This window comes from Ovis aries, chromosome 12, assembly GCF_016772045.2.
Source record: "Ovis aries strain OAR_USU_Benz2616 breed Rambouillet chromosome 12, ARS-UI_Ramb_v3.0, whole genome shotgun sequence".
Taxonomy (NCBI): Eukaryota; Metazoa; Chordata; class Mammalia; order Artiodactyla; family Bovidae; genus Ovis; species Ovis aries.
In genome coordinates this window covers 75797900-75823063 of record NC_056065.1, presented here as the reverse complement: position 1 = coordinate 75823063, position 25164 = coordinate 75797900, and the positions used below count along the sequence as shown (strand labels likewise).

Genomic DNA, 25164 nt, shown 5'->3' with positions numbered 1-25164 from the left:
GAGGAAGCCCACGTGCAAAACGGCGAAGACCCAGCCCAGCCAAAAATGAATAAATCAATGTTTTTTATAAACCTCTTTTTTTAATTAATGTTTTTTATAAACCTCTTTTTTTTTTAATTTGCTTTCATTTCCTGGTCAAAGTCATCATCAGCTGCAGCCTCACTAGCACCTTGCTCTGCGGCAAAGTGACCTTCTTGACCAGCCCTTTTTTGAATAGGAACCTCCTCCCTGACCCCTTCTGCAGACCCCTCCTCTATTCAGAGCACCCTTGGGCTTGGCTGCCCTCTGCATTGCCCCTGAGGACCCTTCGGGGTCCCCCTCCTGGGGTCTGTGTCTCTGTCAGCAGAGCCTGGGGCTTCAGCAGCATTGAGAAGACCTGCAACCCCGCCTGCCCGGCATGACCTGCCCCGTGCACTTGAACGTGCTGCTCTGATCAAGAAGGGTTGGGCCCCCCTCCACCCCTCCCCTCCGAACTGCAAGGATGGGAATCCGTTCCCTCTGGAACTTTCCAACATGCAAAGTGCAGTGCTTCGCACAGAGTGACCGATCAATCATTCCCGACTCACCCACTTGTAGTGCTCATGGCTCTATTTAACGCGTTGATTGCATCCTTTCCAGTGGTGGGGAGAGTTCTCTACAGCGCGGAGCTCTGCTGGTGGGGACCTTCATGCGCGCAGCTGCTTGTGCGCTCATTCACGCACTCCTGTGTGGTTACTGAACGCTTTCACCGTCGCAGGCGGTTCACGGGGTCCTGGACACACGGCACCCAAAGGTGCGGGCGCCCTCTTGCTAGGGCGGCCGTGGAGTGGTGGTACGGGGCAGGGCGGCCACACGGACCACTGCAGTTCCCGTGAGGGGGCCTCTGGTAGAGGCCGGCGCCAAGGCAAGGGAAAGGGGGGGGAGAAGGTTGACTTCCTGACATCTCCCAGTTTTCTTAAGGGGAGCTGCGAGGAGACGAGGTAAGGAAAGAAGCCGGAAGCAGAAGGAAAGAGAGATCGTTCGAGAGAGGGAGAGCAGGTGCCAGCCTCTCCGGCTTGCCTGTGAGGCTGCTGGGGGGCGTGCTTCTTGCTTCTGTAGAGCCCCGTGTGAGAAGCACCAGTCACGTGGCAGGAAGATGTCACCCAGCCTGGGCGTGGAACCCAACCTGAGTCTGCTCCAAGAAGCTTCTCTCCCCTCCCTCAGTGAAGCGGAAGCCAGAATCTCAAGAGCAATTTCTGTATATTCTCTGTGGGTTCTTTCCCTGCACGTCTGACCTACACCTCTTATCAGAATCGCATCAGCCTCACATGCAGGAGTCCTCTACCGACCAGCGTTTTGTAGGACCCAGAAGGACTTAAATTTCTTTCTATCCCTCCTTTTTGCTATGGTCTATAGATTTTTAGAAGGTGACTGATAAGTATGCCAGTTGATTTTACACAGCATTTCAAAAGCAAGAGAATATCCAGCAAACAAGTTAAAAGGGCCTGGGGACTTTTGAGATTAACTGATACTAAAATGACAACAACTAAATGCAGTGGACTGGATCCTGGATCAAAATAAATAAACAAATCTCAAGGACAACTGGGACCAATTAGAGAACATGGGTAGAATACGAGATGATCAGTTTCATGAACGCTTCCTAGTTGGGCTTCTCAGACGGCACAGTGGTAAAGAATCCACCTGCCAATGCAGGGGGCTCAAGAGATTCGGGTTCAAGCCCTGGGTCAGGAAGATACGCTGGAGGAAGAACTGGCAGCCCACTCCAGTATTCCTGCCTAAAAAGTTCCATGGACTGAGGAGCCTGGCGGGCGACAGCCCATGGGGTCACAAAGAGTCAGACACGACTGAGCGACAAAGCATTCACATTTAGTATGCAGTTGCAGATGGAAGTCCTATTTCTTTGGAGACATTTGCTGAAATATTTAGTGGCAAACATAGGGTCACAAAGAGTTGGACATGACTGAAATGACTTAGCATGAAAGCAGAATGTTATAACATCTTCACCCTACATTCTAAAGAAGGACGTATCCAGAGGCAAGAAAGGGAACAAAATACTAAAAAAGTTGCTGTAACTGGGTGAAGGGCATGCATGTGTTCACTGCATTTTTTTTCCCCTGATTTTCTTTAACTTTCATTTTCTCCCCCCCAAATCATGGAAAAGTAATATTTTAAAAAACGATGGTTATGGTGAAAGTAATCCCCCTAAACCCCCAGTTTGCAGACCTTGCTTCTTTCACTGTTTGTTCCTCTGCTACTTCAGGTCTTGTTGATTTCTCTCTCTGCTATAATTTTACTCCCCAGTAAATCCTGTTCCCATCAATGGTTTTATCTCCCCTGCCAGACACTGAGATACTCATGGATCACATCACACACCAGTTTCATCACGGAATTGGCCTTAACCACCCCCTGCCGGAACCTAACACGATGCCAGGCACATGGTGGGTGTTCATGGTCTTTCTCACCATCTCCTGGCACCGTCCTTCTTGACCTAAAAGCTGTTGTTGTTGTTCAGTCACTAAGTCACATTTGACTCTTTATGACCCCGTGGACCGCAGCACGCTGGGCTCCCCTGTCCTCCACCATCTCGCACAGTTTGCTCAGATTTGTGTCCATTGAGTCGGTGATGCTATCTAAAGGCTGTACCTTGGCCATTTCCTCACACAGATTATGTCCTTCTTACCAACTTTCTTCAGTTGGTGAAAAGCTGCTATTGATTCATTCTCACATTAGGCAGGAAAAGAGAGTGCTGAACCCCCTACATGCTTATGGCTTATCACATGTCCTTTCTTTTTCGGCAGAGGTAATCTAGTCTATGTCACCATATTTATTGCCCGCAAATCAAAACCAGTTGCTAGAGTAATGAAGGTCTATTGGTTTGTGTCGGCTTAATCCATGTCAGGGGGGCTTTAGGGGCATATAAGGATAATTTGACCAGCAAAAGGAAAGCCATAAAAATGATCAAAAAGCTAACAGATATGCTGAGAACACCAAGCTTATTTTGCTGAGGATTTATGGCCAACTTATCAGAAAACTATTTGGTCCAAGTCGACATTCAAATCGCTCCCTCTGTAATTCAGCAAAGATTCCAGCCTCCGCAAAAAAAAAAAAAAAAAAAAAAAACAAAAAAAAAAACCAGCCTCTATAATGAGATACCCTGGAAACCCCTAACTTGCAGCACATGGAGTTTAATTTTCAACAGTTGTGAGATGGCAGTAAATTCAGCTTTGGAATAACCAGCTCCACTGATGCCTCAGACTTGCATTAAATTAATGGAGCACAGAGATGAACTGCCACGCCTCCTCTGACATACCCACATCCGCATTTATTCAGCAAGTCGAGCTTAAATGTCCGACCTCCCCCAGATGGCACCGGGGCCAGGGCCTGCGGGGTCCTGGCAGAAGTGGGTGCCAAGTCACTGGGCTCTGCCACACGACGTCAGCTGTGCCCCGGGCCCAGCCCTGGAGGCTGTATTTTATTGACCAGACTCAAATTGGCTTCCCCTTGTGTAGGTGATAAAGAGTGGCGTCAAGTCACCCGTGTGAAATACATCACTTTAACTCTGACAGCTTGTCATTGAAGGCCTTGTTTATATAATCTATTGTGCCATTTACTCTATTCTTATTTTAAAAAGCAGACATAGAAATAAAAACCCTACCTTCCAGTGTTTCGTGGACGGATGTCCTGTACCTTCTCTGAAATAATCTCAGAAGTAGCTATTTCTCTTGTCACTGTTGGTTTACATCAACTGATCAGTTTCAGTTTCAGAGTTGGCCTCACAGAAGATGAAAGCTGGATCTCGTGCTTTAATGAGACGTCTTTGGGGCATAGCTTCTCCCTTCGAAATCATTTGAGAATTGCTATGTCTAAACAGGCAAGAAGCCTGCCATGCTGAGGTTGGCCAGATCTGAAGCAAGCATTCTTAAATCTGTGAGCTTGTCACCGCTTAAAACACCAGGGTGCCTTACCACCAGCAAAGATAGAAATCTTCATATTGGGAAGGGTGGTTCAAGTAGTATTTAGTTTCAGAACACAGAGTTCTTTCAGAAGTCAAGAGTTCAGATTCCAAATAAGCCTTTTGGTAAAGTTTTATAGGTTTTACTGTGGGCAGAATTAAAACACAAACATGAACACAAGAATCTTATGTCTGATGTTGCTAATAGTCTACCTAAATGCCCCCAAATGCATCTGGAGATAATGATCTGTTTACATTAGTATTGAGGCATGGACAGTCTTCCTTCTTGGAGAGACAAAAATAAAGTCTAACAGCATTTAACTCTTAGTCTAAAAACCCTGGCTTCCTCGGTGGCTCAGTGGTAAAGAATTGACCTGTCAATGCAAGAGACCCAAGTTTGATCCCTGAGTTGGGAAGATCCCCTGGAGTAGGGCATGGCAACCCACTCTAGTATCCTTGCCAGGGGAATACCGTGGACAGAGGAACCTGGCAGGCTATAGTCCATGAGGTCACAGTCAGACATGACTGAGCACCTAAACAACAGCTAAAAACCTTGCTGAACTACAGGACCCTATCTCTATGGACTAATATAGTATAGAATTTAAGAGCCCATTATAGAATGAGATCAGACTCTAGCTGTGATGGTTACTTTACATTTTTGGAGCTCTAAGTGTCTGGACACCTGATGCAAAGAGCCAGCTCATTGGAAAAGGCCCTGATGCTGGGAAAGATTGAAGGCAGGAGGAGAAGGGGGTGGCAGAGGACGAGATGGTTAGATTGCATCACCGACTCAATGGACATGGGTTTGAGCAAACTTCAGGAGATGGTGAAGGACAGGGAAGCCTGGTGTGCTGCAGTCCATGGGGTCACAAAGAGGTGGACACGACTGAGCGACGGAACAACAAGAGCAGTGTCTGGACACAGTAATTATGGCGTTCGACTAGCCTGTGCCACCTTTTGAAAGAACAGTCGAGGAGATCCTTGCCTGAGCAGCTCTCTGCCTTCCCTACAGAGGGCTCAAAGGACAGGCCACGCCCTCCCCTCCTATTGCCACTAATTTCTAGTCATGTCATGAAGGTAGCTCAGTCGTATCCAACTCTTTGCAACCCCGTGGACTGTAGCCTACCATGCTCCTCCGTCCATGGGATTCTCCAGGCAAGAATACTGGAGTGGGTTGCCATTTCCTTCTCCAGGAGATCTTCCCAACCCAGGGATCGAACCCGGGTCTCCTGCATTGCAGGCAGACGCTTTACCATCTGAGCCACCAGTGAAGCTCGACTAATTTCTAGTGACGTTTTAATAAAATGGAGATCAGATTCTCTGCTGCCTACCCAGTTCAGAGACCTTTTAAAGAAGAAATAAGATAGCCCAGCTAATTTATTTAATTGCATTCTGGTTCAATAATTAGCTGTTAATATTCTAAGAGTGTAAAGCTTTTCTCTGGATTGTCTTTGCTGATCACTGTATTTTCTCATATTCTGTGTCATATTGAAATTTTAATTATTTACATTCATTTCCTCCCCCCCCCGAAGTTTGGAGTAATTGCCCAAAGAATATCCCCCTTACTAACTGGAATAATCTGAAACATACGGAAATCTTGTTTGCTAAACCCCCAAAGAGACTGAGAACTGAGAATTCGGACTGTAAACTAAGCCTCTTCAGTCTGCTTCCTTCTTTTTCCCAGATCCTAGACTAACACTCCTCTCCCTCCCTGTAAAGGCTATTTCCCTTGAGTCTATAACTTTTCTGTTCCACCACCATTTAGATGACTTGTCCTCAGGGACGTGGCTGTGTTAAGAGCCCCAGGAAGCAAACCGTGATTAGTCGCCAGGCTTGCGAAATCCTCCCCGGTTCTGTTTACGAGCACGGCTGCCAACCCTCCGAAGGCTGGCTCCGCACCCGTGTTCTTTTCAGGGTCACTCTGCCTGCAGAGCGCAGATTAAACACACAGCCTCGGGACTCTCGTTGCTGTGAGGAGAAACATTTACATTCCACTGACAGCACGGGGTGTAAAAGGAAGCCATCTGCTCTGATTTAACGACTTCAGGAGTCGCTACGACTCCAAGATGAGAAAATGTCACAACATGGCTCACCCTCAGCCCAGGGCTCTTCTGTGAGGCAGATCTGGGGAGGAATCACCTCCGTGTTAGGAGGCATTTTCATCCTGAGAGATTCTCAGAGGTTGGCCCTCTACCCAATGGTTTCATTGTTCTCTTTTATTAATGGTTCTTTGCTACAGTTTTGTAGGGCTCTTTCCCTTGTCTTAGGAACCTGGAATAAATCTATTATTTCTAACATAAAGGTGACAATTAGGTCATTGATTATTTGTGCATTCCACCAAGGCAACTCACCTGTTTGATATCCAGTCCATTTTCTACAATGAGATCAGCTGTAAAATATTGATACTTTGGAATGAAAAGGTGGGGTGTGTGTGCTCAGGCACTCAGTCATGTCTGACTCTTTGTGACACTATGGACTGTAGCCAGCCAGGCTCCTCTGTCCATGGGATTCTCCAGAAAGAATACTGGAGTGGGTTGCCATTTCCTTCTCCAGCTAAAAGGCTGTAAACAGGGGAAAAAGGAAAAGTAATTTAAACCTGAGGATTTAATATGTCCCTGGCCTCTGCCATGCCATCTCAGTTTAATCTTCACGATTGTCTAAGGATACAGAGATCGTTGCTCTTAATTAAAAGATCTTTTAAGCAATTTGTCCCAAGTAATGAATTGCTTAAGCAGCAGATCTGGTATCCAAATCATCCGGGTTTGCTCAATTACACACAGATGCATCCTGGGTAGAGCACTAGGTAGCTATAACCCTAAGTTTACCCTGAATTTCAACCAAGTTCCCCTTATTCGACATATTTACCCACTGAGAGATGAGTAATAATAGTTATTTTATATTCGGATCTCTTGCTATGGACAGTGCTTACATAATCAGCAGTGCTTCTCTGCTTACCAGTGTTGGTCTAATTGTTTAGGACTTTGCACGACAGAAAAAGCTCCGACAAAAGGAGGCTGATGGGTAGAAGCGTTTTGTCTGTGAGTTCTAGGAAGGTGCCTGGCACACAGCAGCTATCTGGGAGCAAAGCTGTCTCTCTAAACAGTGCCGGCATAGACGCTGAAAAATTCAGCAGAAGAACAAAGAAACGGACCCCTAATTCACAACTTTCAGTCCTATGCTTTTAACAGCCCAGCATGTCTACCAAGAAACAAAGCAACGCAGAAAAATCTCCCAGGGTTGTTGCTTGTATGAAACAGCCCTGTGCTACCCTCCAGTTTTAACACAATGTTATCAGGCGATGATTAAGAAGGTAGCTGTTTCCTCGCTTTGCAGTGTCAGAAAACAAGGTATCAAGCCAACAACTGCCTTTGGAGGTGCAGCACTCAGATCGCAGCCAGGTATTGCTTCCAAGTGTAAATATTAACAGCGAAGGAGAGGAGGCGATCTCCTCTGGCTCTGGGCTGCCTGAGCTCAGCAGATTAACGTGACACTCCGGCCTGATTTGCTGAGATGCAGATAATTGAGCTTCTTGTTAACGAGTTTCCATGTTTCTTTTTTTTTTTTACTCCATCAGCAGGTTCTTGAATCAATGCCTGGATTAGGTTTGACTAACATCAGCACAATTGACTCTGATGGAAAGTTTAAAATTTATAATTAAAAATTGCACGTCCATTTGCTAGTTTCCAAGTAAAAGGAGTTAATCCTTCTGGAAGCATTTATACCTAGTTTCCAGAACATATTATTTCTTCGGCCTCTGCTTGAATGAAGGAGTCCGTGATGTTTTCAGGACACTGGGTGATGCTTAGGGGCAAGCTGAAGGAGGCCTCTCATGTTTCACCCATTGCCAAAGGATTTAAGGTCTTCATGAGTTTGGGTGAATGACAGTGGTTTTCACACTCCTTTTGAGATGCTGGTAAAGAATCTGCCTGCAATGCAGGAGACGTGGGTTCAATCCCTGGGTCAGGAAGCTCTCCTGGAGAAGGGCATGGCAACCCACTCCAGTACTCTTGCCTGGAGAATCCTATGGGCAGAGGAGCCTGGCAGGCTACAGTCCACAGTGCCGCAAAGAGTCGGACACGACTGAGTGACTAACATTTTTGAGACACTAAGCTTCAAAACTGTTACATAGGAGCTCTTATTTTCTTGTAGATTTTTAAAAAATGGCCTCAGCACTGTTTACATGAAAACGTGCTTGCATCCTTTTCTCTATACAAAGTACATAAGCATGGCTTACTGTTCCTGCAGTCAATAAACGCCAGTTGATGAGGATGATGATCCCGGAGTCCCTCAAATGCACTTGAGCTGTCTCGCTGCAATGGCACGTTACCACCCATAAAAATCTGGCACAGAATGTGTCCAGATGTGTCTCTCTGCAGCTCCATGGACTGTAGCCCTCCAGGCTCCTCTGTCCATGGGATTCTCCAGGCAAGAATACTGGAGCGGGCTCCCATTTCCTCCTCCAGGGGATCTTCCCAACTCACCGATGGAACCAGAGTCTCCTACATCTCCTGTGCTGGCAGGCAGATTCTGTGCCACTGAGCCACCTGGGAAGCTTGTCCTACACTACCATGCACAAAATCAAGGATGGCAGCATTGCCCAAGTACCAAATGTTATAAAGTCTATCTGCTTTTGTTTATAAGAACATACTCTGAATTTATGTGGCAAAAATTCTAATCGGCATATTCTTGGCTATGGACTCCTATGGTTCATCACACACTAATGCCTTAATGTGTGGTTTCAAGATATATACTTTTCTATATTTGGAAAGCTGTATTCAAACAGAATATAGCATCTTCTTTTCTGTCAACTTCAAAGTTCATAACACATTGTAGTTGCTCAAATTCTTTTTGGCTGACTTGACAAATTAGATAGCACTGTAAAACAAATGTAGAAGTGAACTTGACATAGGTGACGGGTAGTGCCTGATCTATCCAGGTGACACTCAGCTTACTTCTCAAGAAGAGAGCATGGCCTGGTTGGTCTGTGCATCAAGACTGACCTCACTCTGAACTTGGAGAACTCAGCAGGAGCTGGTCATTGTGACTGCAATCCATGACCACTGGGATGTAGACAGTTCAGTTCAGTCACTCAGTCATGTCCAACTGTTTGCCACCCATGGACTGCAGCATGCCAGGCTTCCCTGTCCATCACCAACTCCCGGAGCTTGCTCAAAGTTATGTCCATCGAGTTGGTGATGCCATCCAAACCATCTCATCCTCTGCTGCTCCCTTCTCCTCCCGCCTTCAATCTCTGCCAGCATCTGGGTCTTTTCCAATGAGTCGGCTCTTTACATCAGGTGGCTAAAGTAACAAAGCTTCAGCTTCAGCATCAGTCCTTCCAATGAAGAGTCAGGGTTGATTTCCTTTAGGGTGGGCTGAGGACATCAATGAACAAATCCTGAAAAGGGAACTGGACCAAGGATGGTGTCCTTGTCAAATCCGCTTCAGCCCACAAGGCCATGTGAGTCAACGCACAGGACCCAGCCAGCTCTTCCCTCCCCCAATATTTTACTTGAACAGGGAGCCACTCAAACACTTTGGCCTCTGGAAAGGCACATGCCTGTGTGATGCTCACAAAGGGCCTCCCAGGCTCCTACATCCCAAAATGCCTCTGTACAAAGGTGCTCATGGAAGGAGCCCACCCCCTGCCAGCCAAACAGCCACTGTTACTGTCTCAAGGCAGAAGACAAATGGCACACAGTGACACAGAACCTGGACCTCCTGAGCTCACCCCGCGAGGTGACTGGGGAGCTTAAAGGCATCACTTAGGGCTCTGCAAATACAGTATCAAACAGGGATGCTTATAGTGGTTACTACAATTCAAGAGCATCTATCGTGGCAATTTAAGTGGTAATTTGATGTGCATCCGTGCGTGCTATGTTGCTTTAGTCGTGTCTCACTCTTTGCAACCCCATAGACTATAGCCCGCCCGGCTCCTCTCTCCATGGGATTCTCCAGGCAAGATGCTTATATTGGTTACTGCAATTCAAGGACATTTATTTTGGTAATTTAAGTAGCAATGGAATTATCCCAGTTCAAACATATAGGACCATTACCCTCAGGAAGCTGCAAATTAGAATAATTTACATACTGCCCGCTGTGAATATCTTTAGCATTCACAGGACTTAATCGTAAAAAACAAATAGGTTATTCTGGGTTCCATGGGGGCCCAGAGCAGATACTACAATCTTCGTTTACAAGATTTACATTTTTCATATTCTCCCTGGAAATGTTCAAAAAATTCCGGAGTTACTTGGATATCGTCTGTCTCATGAAAACCTTGCATTTCCATAAGCTATATATGTGCACGTGTGTGTGCTAAGTTGCTTCAGTCGTGTCTGACTCTTTGTGACTCCGTGGACTGTAGCTTGCCAGGCTCCTCTGTCCATGGGATTCTCCAGGCAAGAATACCGGAGAGGGTCTATATATAATGACATCTGTTTCAAACTCCTACTTTATAATTAAGAAACGCTAACATCTCTAAACTATTCAGGTAGGGTAGTCTGCTGAAAACCAGTCTCCAGGTGTTGTGTTTATAAGTTAGGACGCTGAAACCCGAGGCAGTGTTTTGAAGGAAAACCAGTGACGAGTCTGAGTAAATCATATAACTTGTCTGGGCCTTAGTTCTTGCATCTGTCCAGTGTCAGCAACCTTCCTACTGATGTCAGGATTAAATGAGGTGCTGCCGGCACGCTTGTGGTCATCAAGACAGCTCAACATCAGAGAAGGCCCAGATCTTGGTGAAAGAGGTATGAGAGGACCCTGGTCAGCCGGCGCCTGAGCCAGTGGGCTGCCCATGGCCTAACTGGTAACTCTCCCTGGGCAGCTAATGGTCCTCTTTCAGAAATGTCTGGCTTCCCCAGCTCTGAAACAAATTACACCAAAGAAATGCTCGAACCACCTCTGTCTTGGGGCTTCCCTGGTGGTTCACATGGGAAACAGTCCATCTGCAATGCACGAGACCTGGGTTCCATCCCTGGGTCAGGAAGATCCCCTGGAGAAGGGAAAGGCAAACCACTCCAGTATTCTGGTCTGGAGAATTCCACGGACAGAGAGAGCTATGGTCCACGGGGTCACAAAGAGTTGGACACAACTGAGAGATGGGAATACCACATCACCTGACCTGCCTCTTGAGAAACCTTGTATGCAGGACAGGAAGCAACAGTTAGAACTGGACATGGAACAACAGACTGGTTCCAAATAGGAAAAGGAGTACGTCAAGGCTGTATATCGTCACCCTGCTTATTTAATTTCTATGCAGAGCACATCATGAGAAACACTGGGCTGGAAGAAGCACAAGCTAGAATCAAGATTGCCGGGAGAAATATCAATAACCTCAGATACGCAGATGACACCACCCTTATGGCAGAAAGTGAAGAAGAACTCAAAAGCCTCTTGATGAAAGTGAAAGAGGAGAGTGAAAAAGTTGGCTTAAAGCTCAACATTCAGAAAACTAAGATCATGGCATCTAGTCCCATCACTTCATGGGAAATAGATGGGGAAACAGTGGCTGACTTTATTTTTCTGGGCTCCCAAATCACTGCAGATGGTGACTGCAGCCATGAAGTTAAAAGATGCTTACCCCTTGGAAGGAAGGTTATGACCAACCTAGACAGCATATTAAAAAGCAGACATTACTTTGTCAACAAAGGTCCATCCAGTCAAGGCTCTGGTTTTTCCAGTGGTCATATATGGATGTGAGAGTTGGACTATAAAGAAAGCTGAGTGCTGAAGAATTGATGCTTTTGAACTGTAGTGTTGGAGAAGACTCTTGAGAGTCCCTTGGATGGCAAGGAGATCCAACCAGTCCATCCTAAAGGACATCAGTCCTGGGTATTCATTGGTAGGACTAATTTTGAAGCTGAAACTCCAATCCTTTGGCCACCTGATGCAAAGAACTGACTCACTGGAAAAGACCGTGATACTGGAAAAGACCGTGATGCTGGGAAAGATTGAGGGCAGGAGGAGTAGGGGATGACAGAGGATGAGATGGTTGGATGGCACCACCGACTGGATGGACATGGGTTTGGGTGGACTCCAGGAGTTGGTGATGGACAGGGAGGCCTGGTGTGCTGCAGTTCATGGGGTCGCAAAGAGTCGGACACGACTGAGTGACTGAACTGAACTGAAACTGAGCAACTAACACTTTTCGTCTCCATCTTGGTCTATTTTAAAAGGATTTGCATAGCTGGGACATTTTAAAAAGTGAGCAAATGCCTTTCTTAATTTTACATACTTCAAGATGATGAACGATAGCCTTATTAGTCTATTGCCTCAAAGAATCTTTTTCGTGGTGCTGATCCAGGGAATTTGCTCAGTTTTTAGAGAAGGGGGACTTAATCTGATTAAGCTTGAACCTCCTCAGACCAAAACATGCCTTTGGTCCTTTGAGAAAAAAGAGGGAGAGCATCACAGGCCTGAAAAATCCTCAATTAATGAAAAAGAACTTTAGAAAGATTTAAATGAAGTTTTTTTGGGGAAAAAAAAAAGATGCTTAAAGCAAACTTGGTAACCCAGAACTATGCCTAGAGAAATCTTTAATTAGCAGAAATCAGGTTAAAGAACATGTGCCTTTGATAAGTTAGAGAAAAACCAACCCCCCAACCAGACCTATTCAACAAAATTTTCTGCCCAAACAGCATAATTTAAGGAAAAAAAAAAAAGGAGCAAATTGTATCAGTTTGAGTTCCAATAGGAAAGAGTAAGTCTGCGAATATCATTGATGTGTTTCCATCAGTCAAATAAAGCCATCATTAAAGAAAGGTGCTACTATTTTTGGTGGAAGGGAACCCTTTTAATCAGAGTTGGAGGCAGCGCATGGAAAATCACAACCTATTGAAAATAATTTAAAGGACGGCGTGGTGCCGGCCCAAATCGGGTTATGAAATGACTCTTTCCTGCTCCGGCTGGGTTTCAGACAGAAGCTGGACGGTCTAATCTGTAATCTAGCCCTTGCTTGAATGTATCTGATTTTACACCCCACCACTTCCAGCATCCTTTGGTGTCCCGGCCAGGGCTGGTCCCTCTTTGTACCTCACGTCGTCCAGACTCGGTTCCCACCATCGCATCTTTACTCCTGACCTTTCTTCTCTCTTGAACGCGCTCCCGTTTTCTGTTCTGCAAATAATCTTCCTCGTGTTTTATGGCCTAGTCGAATTCCCATAACCTCCTTGAAAACTCCCCCTCTTGGAATAACTCGCTGTGACCAAACTTCGGTAATTCATCCTGTGCTTTCACTCAGCCCCATAAATCAGGGGCTGTTTTCAGCATGTCCTGTGGCTTCTCTTTCTCCTCCAGAACCAGATTGCTGTTTTATTGGCGCTCTTGGAGTAGGGATTATGCATCTCCCTGATTCCCTGTCCGCCTCCCTCCCTCCCTGTGTCCTGTCCACTCTCAGACACGGTGCAGAAACGCCTGTTTGACGCTGCGGTCACCTCCTTGACCCTCAGCGGGCAGAGACAGCAGCCACTCAGCAGTGCCCGGCCTCGAGGTGGGGCTTGTGAAGGGACAGGAGCCTGGGCTTCCTGCTAGGAGGCCCGGCTCGTCAGCTCAGCCCACAGGAGCAGTCTTGGAAGACGGAGGTGGCTCAGAGGCAGGGTGACCTAGTGGGGAGGAGAAGCTGGTGGCTGGCTCAGCCTCTCAGGCTCAGCTGAACTCAGAAAGCAGGGAACAAGTGGAAATCTCTTCGAGAAGTTTTTTCTGACAACCAGTGCTGTGAAAAAATAAGCGCTGGTCTTGCTAATGGTGCTCTTGGGGCAAATACAGGCCATTTCACCCAAGTCCGTGCCCTCGTGGGGCAGCTGTCGGGCACCCTTCCCCTTGGGAAGAGCTCTAACTCTTTGCTGGGTCCTCCTAGTCTCCTGGAACTGCCTGAATTTCATCCGCCCCTTTTCCTCTTTCACTGCTTGGGACTCTTCAATAATCTGTCCAGTGTTTTATCATCTTGTAGGGTCAGTGCCGTAAATCTCCTTGCCTCTCTCAGACCTCTAACCCTCCTCCCATGACCCCAAAGGAACTCGGTGCTCTGACGATTGGTCTTCAGGGTTCCTGTCTCAGACTCTTGCAAATATCAAGATGCCGTTACACAAAGACAAACGCCTAATCATCTAGGCCATGTGTAATTATAAACACATCACGGCACATCTCACTGCAGAATCCCAGTGAGAACCTGGGGTTCTGAGCTCTCTGCTAACAGCACACAACTTTATTTGTGACAATTTCTTCTACGAGAACCCATGTATTCAGCCCTTCGGCAACAAACAATCAAACAAAACAAAAAAGACGTCTGGGGAAAATGTGCTTTTTGTGTGGCTAAGAAAATTCCTGCCCATTCTGTAAGACCTGGTCAAGGATCTTCTGGAAGAAACTTTCCCTGCCCTCCCCTCCTCTGTGCAAAGCACATGCCAGCCACCAGTCCTTTGTCCATCCATTCATCCCTTCAGTAAGGAGTGAAGCAGCTGCTGTCAGGCAGGGCTGCCAGGCCCAGACCTTACAGAGTTAAACAGCCTTCCAGGAGCCCACAGGCCGGAGGACTCGGCAGACAAATCAAAGTGTCTGCACTATCGCTCCCACATACGTGGGGCACGTGCCCCAGAACCTGAGCACGGGTCCTGCACCTTCTGAACTGGACCTGCTCGAGAAAGGCACTTAACCACGGACTTTGTGTTCTCAACAGTAACGCGGGAAAATTAATATCATGTAAGTCTTGGGACATTTGTGACAAATAATCAGCATAATGTGTGAGAAGACCTTAGGCTTAGTGGCTGGCTCCCAGGAGGACTCTACAGTTAATAACCTTCATCAGTGTTGTTATCATTATATGTTACAATGGAGGTGTATTTGAGAAGGTGTGGGAGCTTGAAGGCCCCCTAGTGTTGATGGGGGAGGGCAGAAGAGAAAGGAAGACTTCAGTGGCAACTTTGAGAATATACATCCTGGACCTGGCAAAGAAGGATTAAATGAGAATTCAAAGAGCAAGGAATTATATTTTCTTTAAAACGTCTTTTTTCAAAGTTGCAACCGTGGTCAGCTTGTTCTGGGTTTAGAAGAGGTGAAGGCATGGATTTTAATGATGCAACACACCCATATTTGAAGAGAAGAGAGCTTACACTCCTCTCCAGAATCACTGGTTTTGAGGGGCCCTGTCCATCCTGCTGTAAATGGAATGCTTTCCTAAAAGCAAGTGAGTGAGTGAGTGAAGTTGCTCAGTCGTGTCCAACTCTTTTGCGACCCATGGACTGTAGCCTACCAGGCCCCTCAGTCCATGGAATTTTCCAGGCAAGAGTACTAGAGTGGGTTGCCATTGCCTTCTCCAGGAGATCTTCCCAACCCAGCGATCGTACCTGGGTCTTCTGAATTGCAGGCAGACGCTTTACCGTCTGAGCCACCAGGGAAGCCTCCTAAAAGCAAAGAGGAAGTCAAATTAGATACATCCCAGAGGGCTGCCCTGAGACTGTTACAGGTGAGCGCCCATGTCTTTGTGAAGCTAAGCTTCCTCTGGGAAAATGGTTCAGGAAAGAGCCAATTTATATCCAATTTCACTTCAACATGAGTAACAGGGTTTCTGTGCATTTGGTTCTTGGATGGAAATAATGCTCCTCTGTGGGAGAGTGTGGGCTTCCCCAGGGGCTCAGTGGTAAACAATCTGCCCGCAGTTCAGGAGATATGGGAGACTCAGGTTTGATCCCTGGCTTGGGAACACCCCCTGGAGGAGACCAGGACACACACTCCAGGAATCCTGTCTGGGAAACCCCATGGACAGAGGAGCCTGGACAGACATCAGGCTACAGTCCGCAGTGTCGCAGAGAGTCAGATTTGACTGAAGTGACTGAGCACGGTGGAAAGAGCGGATCACTGATCCTCAAGAGCCTTCCACCACCAAAGAGGCTACTAACGACCAGCACTAGGCTTTTCCATTCTGCGAATTTGGTAGGAAAGCTGGACAGATTTTCGGTACTTAATATGTACCATCATTTATATCTTCATAACTGTGGGACAGGCTTCACACACACACACACACACTTAGAAAATGCCACTCTGAACTCATCTCAAAAACACATCATTTGTTATATCAGTAGGTTCTTTAATATTCATTACCTACTATACAGGGAGGCCTGGCATGCTGTGATTCATGGGGTCGCAAAGAGTCGGACATGACTGAGCGACTGAACTAAACTGAACTGATACATGATATATATAATGCTGGCTATTGAAAACTTCAAAGGAATATATGAGCTTTAAAATAAATGTTTTCTCGAGTTTTTTTTTCAGCTTCCTAGGTGGCACAGTTGGTAAAGAACTTGCCTGTCAATGCAGGAGACTCAAGAGATGGGGTTCGATCCCTGGGTTGGGAAAGTCCCCTGGAGGAGGAAATGGCAACCCACTTCAATAATCTTGCCTAGAGAATCCCATGAACAGAGGAGCCTGGTGGGCTACAGTCCCTGGGGTTGCATAGAGTTGCACATGACTGAGCACGCATTGAACTAGAGTGATTTCACTCATTCATCAAAAATTAATATGTAATTTGCCACTTTGAATAACAAGTATATGGATACCTCAAATCTCCATAACACAGTCTTGCTATTCAGCATAGGGTTATCAAAAAATGTTAGGGGAATTGAGTTAAAATAACATTATTCAGAGTTTTATGTGCAACTAAAGTCAGGCAGACAATAAAATGATCATATTCTAAATGATTAAATATGTTTCATTGCAAATAGCCTATTTGTTTTCAGAGGAGCTATATTTAGTATGTTACTTTCCTCTGTACAATTAGTTTCCAATAGATTTCCATACTACACAAAACAATCTGTGACTCAGTAATTACACTGTGAGAAGAAGATAAGACCCATGATATTTTTATGTCCTTTTAGAAGGAAAGAATTCTTTCTATCAAGCTTAGGAAAATAATATTTGTAAAATACATATATGAATCATGAAAGTTTAAAGTAGAAAAATATTAAAACACCAGTACCAATTTCAAGTCAGTTTTCTTGATATTTAAATTTGGTCAAATATAAAATCCCCTGGAGTGGGCCCGGTTTTCTACATTTACTTTCACAAAAAAGATCAGCAATGGATTCAATAAGCTGCACCCTCTTTTCCCAAACCCAATGTAAGTCAGTCAAGAAGAAAGTAAAAGAATCTATACATTCAATTCTTGAAAAAAATTGGGAGAAACTAAATTCATGTTATATTCAACTAGATAACATCATGATATTCACTTGCATACTAACTGTTTTGTTTCATTAAATCATGACTCTATTTTTAATAGATGAACCAATGTTAAAAGTTCTTCTTGAGTAAAAACCAACAGGAATAACTCAAGAAAATAATAGTTAACATGGTGTGATCAGCTTCATTATTCACCTTGAGTCTTTTGTTAAGTTAACTAGATTGTAACACAGAGACTTGCTTCCTAAAATGATCTGTGGGAACTTTCTTGATGGTCCAGTGGTTGAAAATCACCTGGCGATGCAGGGAGCGCAGGTTCAATTCCTGCTCAGGGAACTAAGATCCCACATGCTGAGCAGCTACTAAGCCTGTGCCCCACAACCAGAGTCCGTGCACCTTAGCAAGAGACCTCACACAAAGCCAAGAAGATTCCTTGTGCAATAACATCTTAGTCAAGAGAATGAGGGGACCCTGCTCTTTGCAACAGCCTGGATGGACTTATGAGGGTGTTGTTGTTATTGTTGTTGTTCAGCCGCTTAGTCGTGTCTGACTCTTTGAGATCCCATGGACTGCAGCACGCCAGGCTCCCTTTCCTTCACTGTCTCCCGGAGTTGCTCAGATTCATGTCCACTGAGTCAGTGACGCCATTCAACCATCTCATCCTCTGTCATCCCCTTCTTCTCCCCTCTTCAATCTTTCCCAGCATCAGGGAGTCAGTCCTTCCCATCAGGTGGCCAAAGTATTGGAGTTTCAGCTTCAGTACCAGTCCTTCCAATGAATATTCAGGGCTGATTTCCTTTAGGATGGACTGGTTGGATCTCCTTGCAGTCCAAGGGACTCTCAAGAGTCTTCTCCAGCACCACAGTTCAAAAGAATCAATCCTTCGTCACTCAACCTTCCTTATGGTCCAACTCTCATATCCGTACGTAACTACTGGAAAAACCAAAGCTTTGACTATGCAGATGTTTGTCAGTAAAGTGATGTCTCTGCTTTTTGTCGCCAGGTTTGTCGCAGCTTTTCCTTCTAAGGAGCAAGCATCGTTTGTGGCAGTCATCGTCTGCAGTGATTTTGGAGCCCAAGAAAATAAAACCTGCCACTGCTTCTACTTCTGCCTTGAAGACCAAGTGAAAATGCCCCTCTTCTGTACTCCTCTAGAGCTGGCACTGAGTTCCATCCTAACACTGACCCAGGAATTCTTCTCCTCTGCCAGTCTACATCCTCAATGAGACCCTCAGCTTGTGGGCATGTGCTGCATCTAATCTACTGTTGAATTCTCTAGTCCAGGGCATAGCACATAGAAGGTATTTATCAGCATTTGTTGAATAAATCAAAAAATAAAGTTGAGAAATGAAGTAGTCTGTATTACTAGTGATTTTGGCAGTTGAGAATAATTTTCATAGTTTCTTCACTGGTATTCTTCCTAAATCACTAAACTCAAACTTTATGTATCACCGTTCCCAGAAAAGACTCTATTTAAATTTTGCAAAATTAAAGCTGAACAACTTCTGCTGTAATGCTCAGATATGGCAAAGGGATCTTTAAACACAATTTAGTGAAGAATTTGGAAGGTGAGAGATATTGGTTGCCCTTACGGTGAAAAACATGTGTTTATGGAAGGCTTATCACAATCCCTGGCCCAGAGAAGTTTCTCGGAAGTGTTAAATTCGTCTTTCTGTGCTGTCCAAACACTGATTTCTCCAAACCTCCCTATTTTCTCAACTTTCCCAGTTCTCCAAAAAGAAGGGTGATAAAAACCACATCCACACACAGGAGGAAATGGTATGGCCAAAAATAGACACATAGCCTTGTTTAGTTCAAATGCTGAACCTTAAAAATGAGCAAAATGAAACATTTCTAACTCAACCACTATAGGTTATGTTTCAGAGGCAGAGTCTAGAGGAGCCTGTGTAGATTTCTGTCACTCAGGTGAGAGGGCCCCTTCTCAAGAGCCAGGTTAACCAGGGACACTGCACATCCCCAGTAAGAACAATTAAGGATGTCATCAACTTGAGAATCCCAACTAGAGGAATGTCTGGACATAGTAGGAAGGTACATGGAACTTTGACCTAGACGGGCACAGGTGTCTACCTGCAGGAACATGTCTGGGGGAAGAGACCACCATTCAGGGTGATCAGCACAGGTTCTTCTGTGTTTGCCATGTGCCTGTGTTTGTGTGTGTGTGTGTGTATGTGTGTGTGTGTGTGTGTGTATACCCGCGCACGCACCAGACTTGTGGCCATCTTAGCGTGCAAGACACAGTCAAGGCAAATGAAGACAGATATCGGAAGATGAGGAGTAGAGACACAGAAACAATGGTTTTATTTTTCTGTGCAAATGTGCACAAGCTGTAGTCACACACAATGCAACTGAAAATACAGAAGAAGACAGAGAAGAAGGACAGGGATTTTAGGTCAGACATGACAAGACATGGGGAAACGGAAAAGCAACTGACAATAGAATTGCATGGAGGAAGAAATGGCAAGGGACTCAGAAAGATATCTGGACGGAAACGTGTTATATTTGGATGACCTGTATGTACATAATTACAGATATGCCCAAGAGGGAGTAGATGTGAAAACTGTTATGTGTGGGCTTTGGCTATAATCAATTTTATGGTTACTTCAGATAATTTGGGAAAGCAAATATTGATAGGAAGGGTTTCTCCAGGTCTCTTGTCAGGAAATCTAACTTTGCAGCAGATCAGCTGCATAAAATCCTCTATAACTGTTGAAAAATCAGGTTGAGTTTACTTCCTTTGCCTTTATAGTATACTATTTGTAGTTCTGATGTCATGCTATATTTAAATTTAGCTTGTAATTTCCACAGGAAAACAATTTTATTAACCAAAAAAAAAAAAAAAAGAAGAAGAAGAAGGAACTAAATGAGTATTGGATACCACCCAATGGATAAAACACCCTCACATTTTCAAACCAGGACAACTCCTGAAGACACAAATGCATTTACAAAATGATAATTGGCGGGCCTTTGCTATTATAGTTGCTTTCTGAATTAATTCATAAGATCAACCTATTTTCCCTTTAAATGAACACTAATCATGGCTCCTTGGGAAGGTATGTCCACACACAGACACTTAGCATAAATGACAGCAAGTCAGCGGAAGCAATAAAAATACTAGTAAATAAAGTTACTTTCTAATTAATATATACTGTACTAAAGCTAAGCAAGAATATATATTAATCTTTGCATACCTTATTAATTTACTTGGTAAATCCATCACTTCATGTACTTATTTATTAAAAAATCATTGTGCCAAATATATTTTGATTATAATATAGGTCTATGGGGTTGCATAGAGTCAGACACGACTGAAGCAACTTAGCAGCTGCAGTATGTTTTCTCCTCAAAAATATAGTTGAGAGGATAAATTTACTAGCAGATTTTAGAAAAATAGGCCTCCAGGAAATTCAAGTTTTATAAATTGTATTTTTAGTATATACCTATAGAATAGCATGTCTTTCTTTTTAAAATATGTATTGAAAAAGCAATTGCGATTAGTTCATTTGATAGGAAAGTCAATAAGCTCATAAATTTATAAGCAATTAACAAAAAGTTATTCATATAGAAAGTATTGCAGGAAAAAAGGAACGGAAAAAAGTTTCATCTGTCATTTTTTCTGAAGAAGAAAGGTTTTGTGGAATTATAAATTACACTGGTAAGGAGTAACTTGAGAACTGATACCAATTATATCAGAAAAGATTCCTTCTACATTTTGAGGGACTTCATGGGATTCTCCACTTTATACATATTTTTAACTTACCGGAGAACTGGCAACACAGCATAGATGGATAAAAATTTTTTAAAAAAATCTAATTTCAAACTGTTGTGTCCTGAATAATAGATGGGAATGAGAGGACAAGACTGACTGAGGATGAGGGTGAGGGAGAGTAACTTATACTATAAAGGTGCCCGCAAGAGCAGGTGTGGGAGGAAGCACCCTCTCACCGCAAGGGTCCTTCAGACACAGATGCGCTTAGAATGATGGCAGATTTGTACCCAATATTCTCAGCAAGGAGACGTTTCTGCTTGTATTGAGAACAATATTGCTTTGCATTTAGAGCCAGAATAAATAAATATTTGCTACACTCGTAAAGTGCTTTGCAATATGCTTAAAATAGGCCTTGAATTTAGTTTTCAAGATGATTAAATTTCAAGGCATATCCTGAAAGTCATGGTTTCAGGTTTGGGAGCGCTCAGACGCAGTCAGTAATCGTCCTGGTCTCCCCATTCGACCACGGGCTCATCATTCAGGCGCAGGATGAGGTAGGAGAGGAGCTGGAAGAGGTTCTGCCAGAGCAGCAGCGAGACGTAGAAGGAGAGGCCGCTTACGTCCAGCTCGCAGCGCGGCCCGGCGAAGGCCAGCGCGCACGTGCACCGGAACCCGTTCAGCAGGTCGTGACAGCGGCCGCCGTGCAGGCAGGGGTCGGACGCGCACTCGTCGATGTCCTTGTCACACCTTCAAGACAGAAACAGCAGAGACTGGGCCCCGGCTCAGCACACTGGCCGTGACACCACCAGGGAGGGAGCGCTTCGGCCTCCCCATCGCAGTGGGACCTGCCAATCCCCACGCCCTTCCTGCGTGTCCGACAGCTGGGAGACAGCCCTCCAAATGCCTTTCACGGATTTTGGTTTTAATGAAAATAATGTGTATACACACGCACACTGTTAATTAGAATGAGAAACTGGTGCAAACCGTTAGAAACTAAAGCAAAATGGAGCCATGCACAGGTCAATTTCAGTTTCCCCCTCAAGAGTTAGTGTGGTTGTCACCTTGTAAAAGTTCGGTTCATTGGGGTACGTGGGGACCAGGAGAGGGAGCTGTGTTTTTTAAACCCAGCGTCTACAGAGCCGACCTGGGGCTATGAGAGTTCTAAAGCATCAGTGTGCCAGACGAAGGGGAGAAGCCCATAAGAAGCAGGAAAATGTATTTGGTGTATTCTGGGGGCTTTTGGATTATTTTCCTTGGGAATTGCATTTTACACACACACACACACACACACACACACACACATACACATATATATATATATATATATATATATATATATATATATATATATATGTAAAATGCATGAGAGCTAAGCCACTTCAGTCATGTCCAGCTCTTTGCAGCCCTGTGAACTATGGCCCACCAGGCTCCTCTTTCTATGGGATTTTCCAGGCAGGAATACTGGAGTGGGTTGCCATTTCCTCCTCCAGAGGATCTTTCCAACCCAGGATCGAACCTGCATCTCTCACATCTCCTCATTGCAGGCAGGCTCTTTACCGCCCATTCATTTGGCTGCACCAGATCCCAGCTGTGGCACATGGCCTCTTCGCTGTGGCTAGCGGGATCCTAGGTTGCAGCTGTGGGATCTTCAGCTGCTGCCTGTGAACCCCTAGCTGCAGCACATGGGATCTAGTTCCCTGACCAGGGATCACACCCCAGGCGCCCTGCATTGGGAGTGCAGAGTCCCAGTCCCTGGACCACCAGGGAAGTCCTGGAGATTCCATTTTTAATAAAAGCCAAAGTAGATAATCAGAAGATTGCACTCACTAATAAACTGGTTTCATAGCTAGGTTGTGACCTTTCCAAGTCCAGGCAGAACGATTTTCAAAAGCCAGAATTTTCCAAAAACAAGTGATGCCAGTTCTAAGGTGACTGAAACTGTCCTCTTCCCTGGAGCACTGTCACTTTTCACCTGGTTTTCCATCTACCGAAACTGCTTTTCTGTGCATTCACTGATTAACTGCCCAGTCCCTTACTGAGTAGATATTGAGCACATGCCAAAACCTCCACTGGGTCTCGGGATAGAGCAGTAACTGAGGCATCTCCCTGACTTTGGGAAATTCATACAAAATCATAGCTTCAAAAGTCTCTGCAGAGCAGCTCATAGAGGTGAAGTCCACTCCAAGCAGTTTTTCATTCCCCACCTCTGAAGAGGTAAGCATGTGCGCCTGGGTCATCCACTAATCCCCAGGCTCAAGAAATGAAGAGAGGAGGTGGTGGGCGGGGCAGGGCCTCCCCAAGGCATAAAGGAAAAAAGATTGCATCCCAGAAAAACAGCTCCTTATCCCGCTGGATACCAAGCATAGCTGGGACATTTTGTTTCCCTGCTTTGGCTCAGGCTCCCGGGCTGGAGGAGGCCTCTCTGGTTGGAGCAGAGCAGAGCTCAATGACTGGAGGGGGCTTGCCAAGTCCTCCCTGCCCTGGGTGGGCTGGAGCGTTCAGAGCATCCACCACGCATAGCCTGCCAGGGTGACGGCACAGAGCTGGAGGTCGAACCCCACGGCAGAGGAGGCGGTCTGTTACATGACAGTTTTCCAACATCTCTGGGCTTTGTGGAAGCCTCACCCCCTGGTCCTTGGGAGGCTGCCCAGTGCTTTCTGCTTTTCCCCTAGTTATTCTTTCTCTGTTGCTTATCTACTTCTCTTTCGAACTGAACAGTACACAGTATACACACAACAATCATTACTGGAGCTTTCGTTAGAAGTTATTAATGGGCAGGAAATTAAAAAAATAAATCCACTGCCATCCAGTGAAATAACTAATGACAAAGAAGGACTTTGAAAGCATGGAATCCATGGAACACCTGGGGACTATGTTAGAAATTCATTTTCAGTGGAGAAGTTTATCTTGGTGAAACGATTCCTGGGAGAAGAAGGAGAATGTTGAGCTTGCTTTTCTTACCATACTTGAAATCAACAATTTGGAGGTTAAATGTCAGATACTCTTTTTAAAAAAAAAAAAACAATGTTGGAGGAAAGGGAGACATTTACTGTAAACAGGGACAACATGCAAGCAGCAGAGAAAAATAATCCAAGACTCTGGATGAGGTCTAAGCTGTCGTCATTAGACATCAGTTAATTAACTGAATAATAACAGTAAGCATTAAACTGTGCCATCGAGGCAGAAGGGAACCAGCACTTAAATATATAAAGCATTGTTCAAATTTCCGGACAAGAAAATCTTTGCAGTATTTTGGAGATGGAATCAGAGGCCAACCAAATGGTCTCTGGGTTAACAATATTATTATAGTGCATGCACGGAAAAAACCGGTGCCATGAAAAGCAGAATGTGACTTCAGGTCACACCCCTCCATACACACAGATTCTCCAACCGCCCGTGCTGCATAGAGCCAGCCACTGAGAGCAGACCAAGAAAGCAAGGACCAGCCTTGTCACTGAATGTTGGAGGGGAAAAATGCAGGTGTGGCTGCACTGCCTGCTGTTTGCCAACACGACGGAAGAACTATGTCTGTGTGGTGCCCGAAGCACTAGCTGAAAAAGAGGATATTCCAGTTAATCCAAACTGCAGTTGTCATGGGGCAAAAATGCACCCATTATTTTACTGACTACTCTTCTGGGGAAATTCATTCGGTCAAAATCGTTTTGTCCAAGGTGTTGGATTTGATCTAATTTGTTCAATGGAGGGAGCCTGATCAAAGAACAATTTATCTAGCCCTGGATGGTATAAGAGATGGAGGAGAACTCTTTCCCTTTTCTTTTAGTTGTTGCAAGTAAAGATTTGGTCATATGTTCATGCCAGAAACATCCTGGAGATGGGCAGAGGTTCTGAAGGTGGCCTGACCTGGCTGCAGCACAATCTGAATCGACAGCTGACCTCTCCCCTAACCTCTCAAAGCTTCAGTTTACACAAATTGCAGAAGGGATATAAAGACAATTAGAGACAATATTTGTAGGGTGCCTGACAGAGTGCTAGCAAATGGCCAAGTATTTGTTCTCTGCTGCTACAGTGTATCTTGTAGAGTCTCGGTTTGTCACCATTCTGGGGACACTGATCCCCTTGGGAATCTGACAAAAGCTACCGGGTGTGCACTGTTTTGGACTTCCCAGGCGGCACTAGTGGGTAAAGAACCCACCTGCCGAGGCAGGAGACATGAGAAACGCGGGTTTGATCCCTGTGTCAGGGACATATCCTGGAGTAGGGAATAGTAGTCCACTCCAGTATTCTTGCCTGGAGAATCCCATGGACAGAGGAGCCTGGCAGACTACAGCCTGGGGGCGTTGCACAGAGTCAGACATGACTGAAGCGACTTAGC

General features: G+C 45.1%; 1 protein-coding gene across 1 annotated transcript in view; it reads right to left on the bottom strand.

The window, feature by feature from the left end:
• Nucleotides 1–25164, bottom strand: part of CRB1 (crumbs cell polarity complex component 1) — a 220518-nt gene that overhangs the window by 8193 nt on the left and 187161 nt on the right. The window contains exon 11 of the mRNA XM_042229290.2: nt 21452–21578. Coding sequence (XP_042085224.1) covers nt 21452–21578 — 127 coding nt within the window. The remainder of the gene's footprint in view (nt 1–21451; nt 21579–25164) is intronic.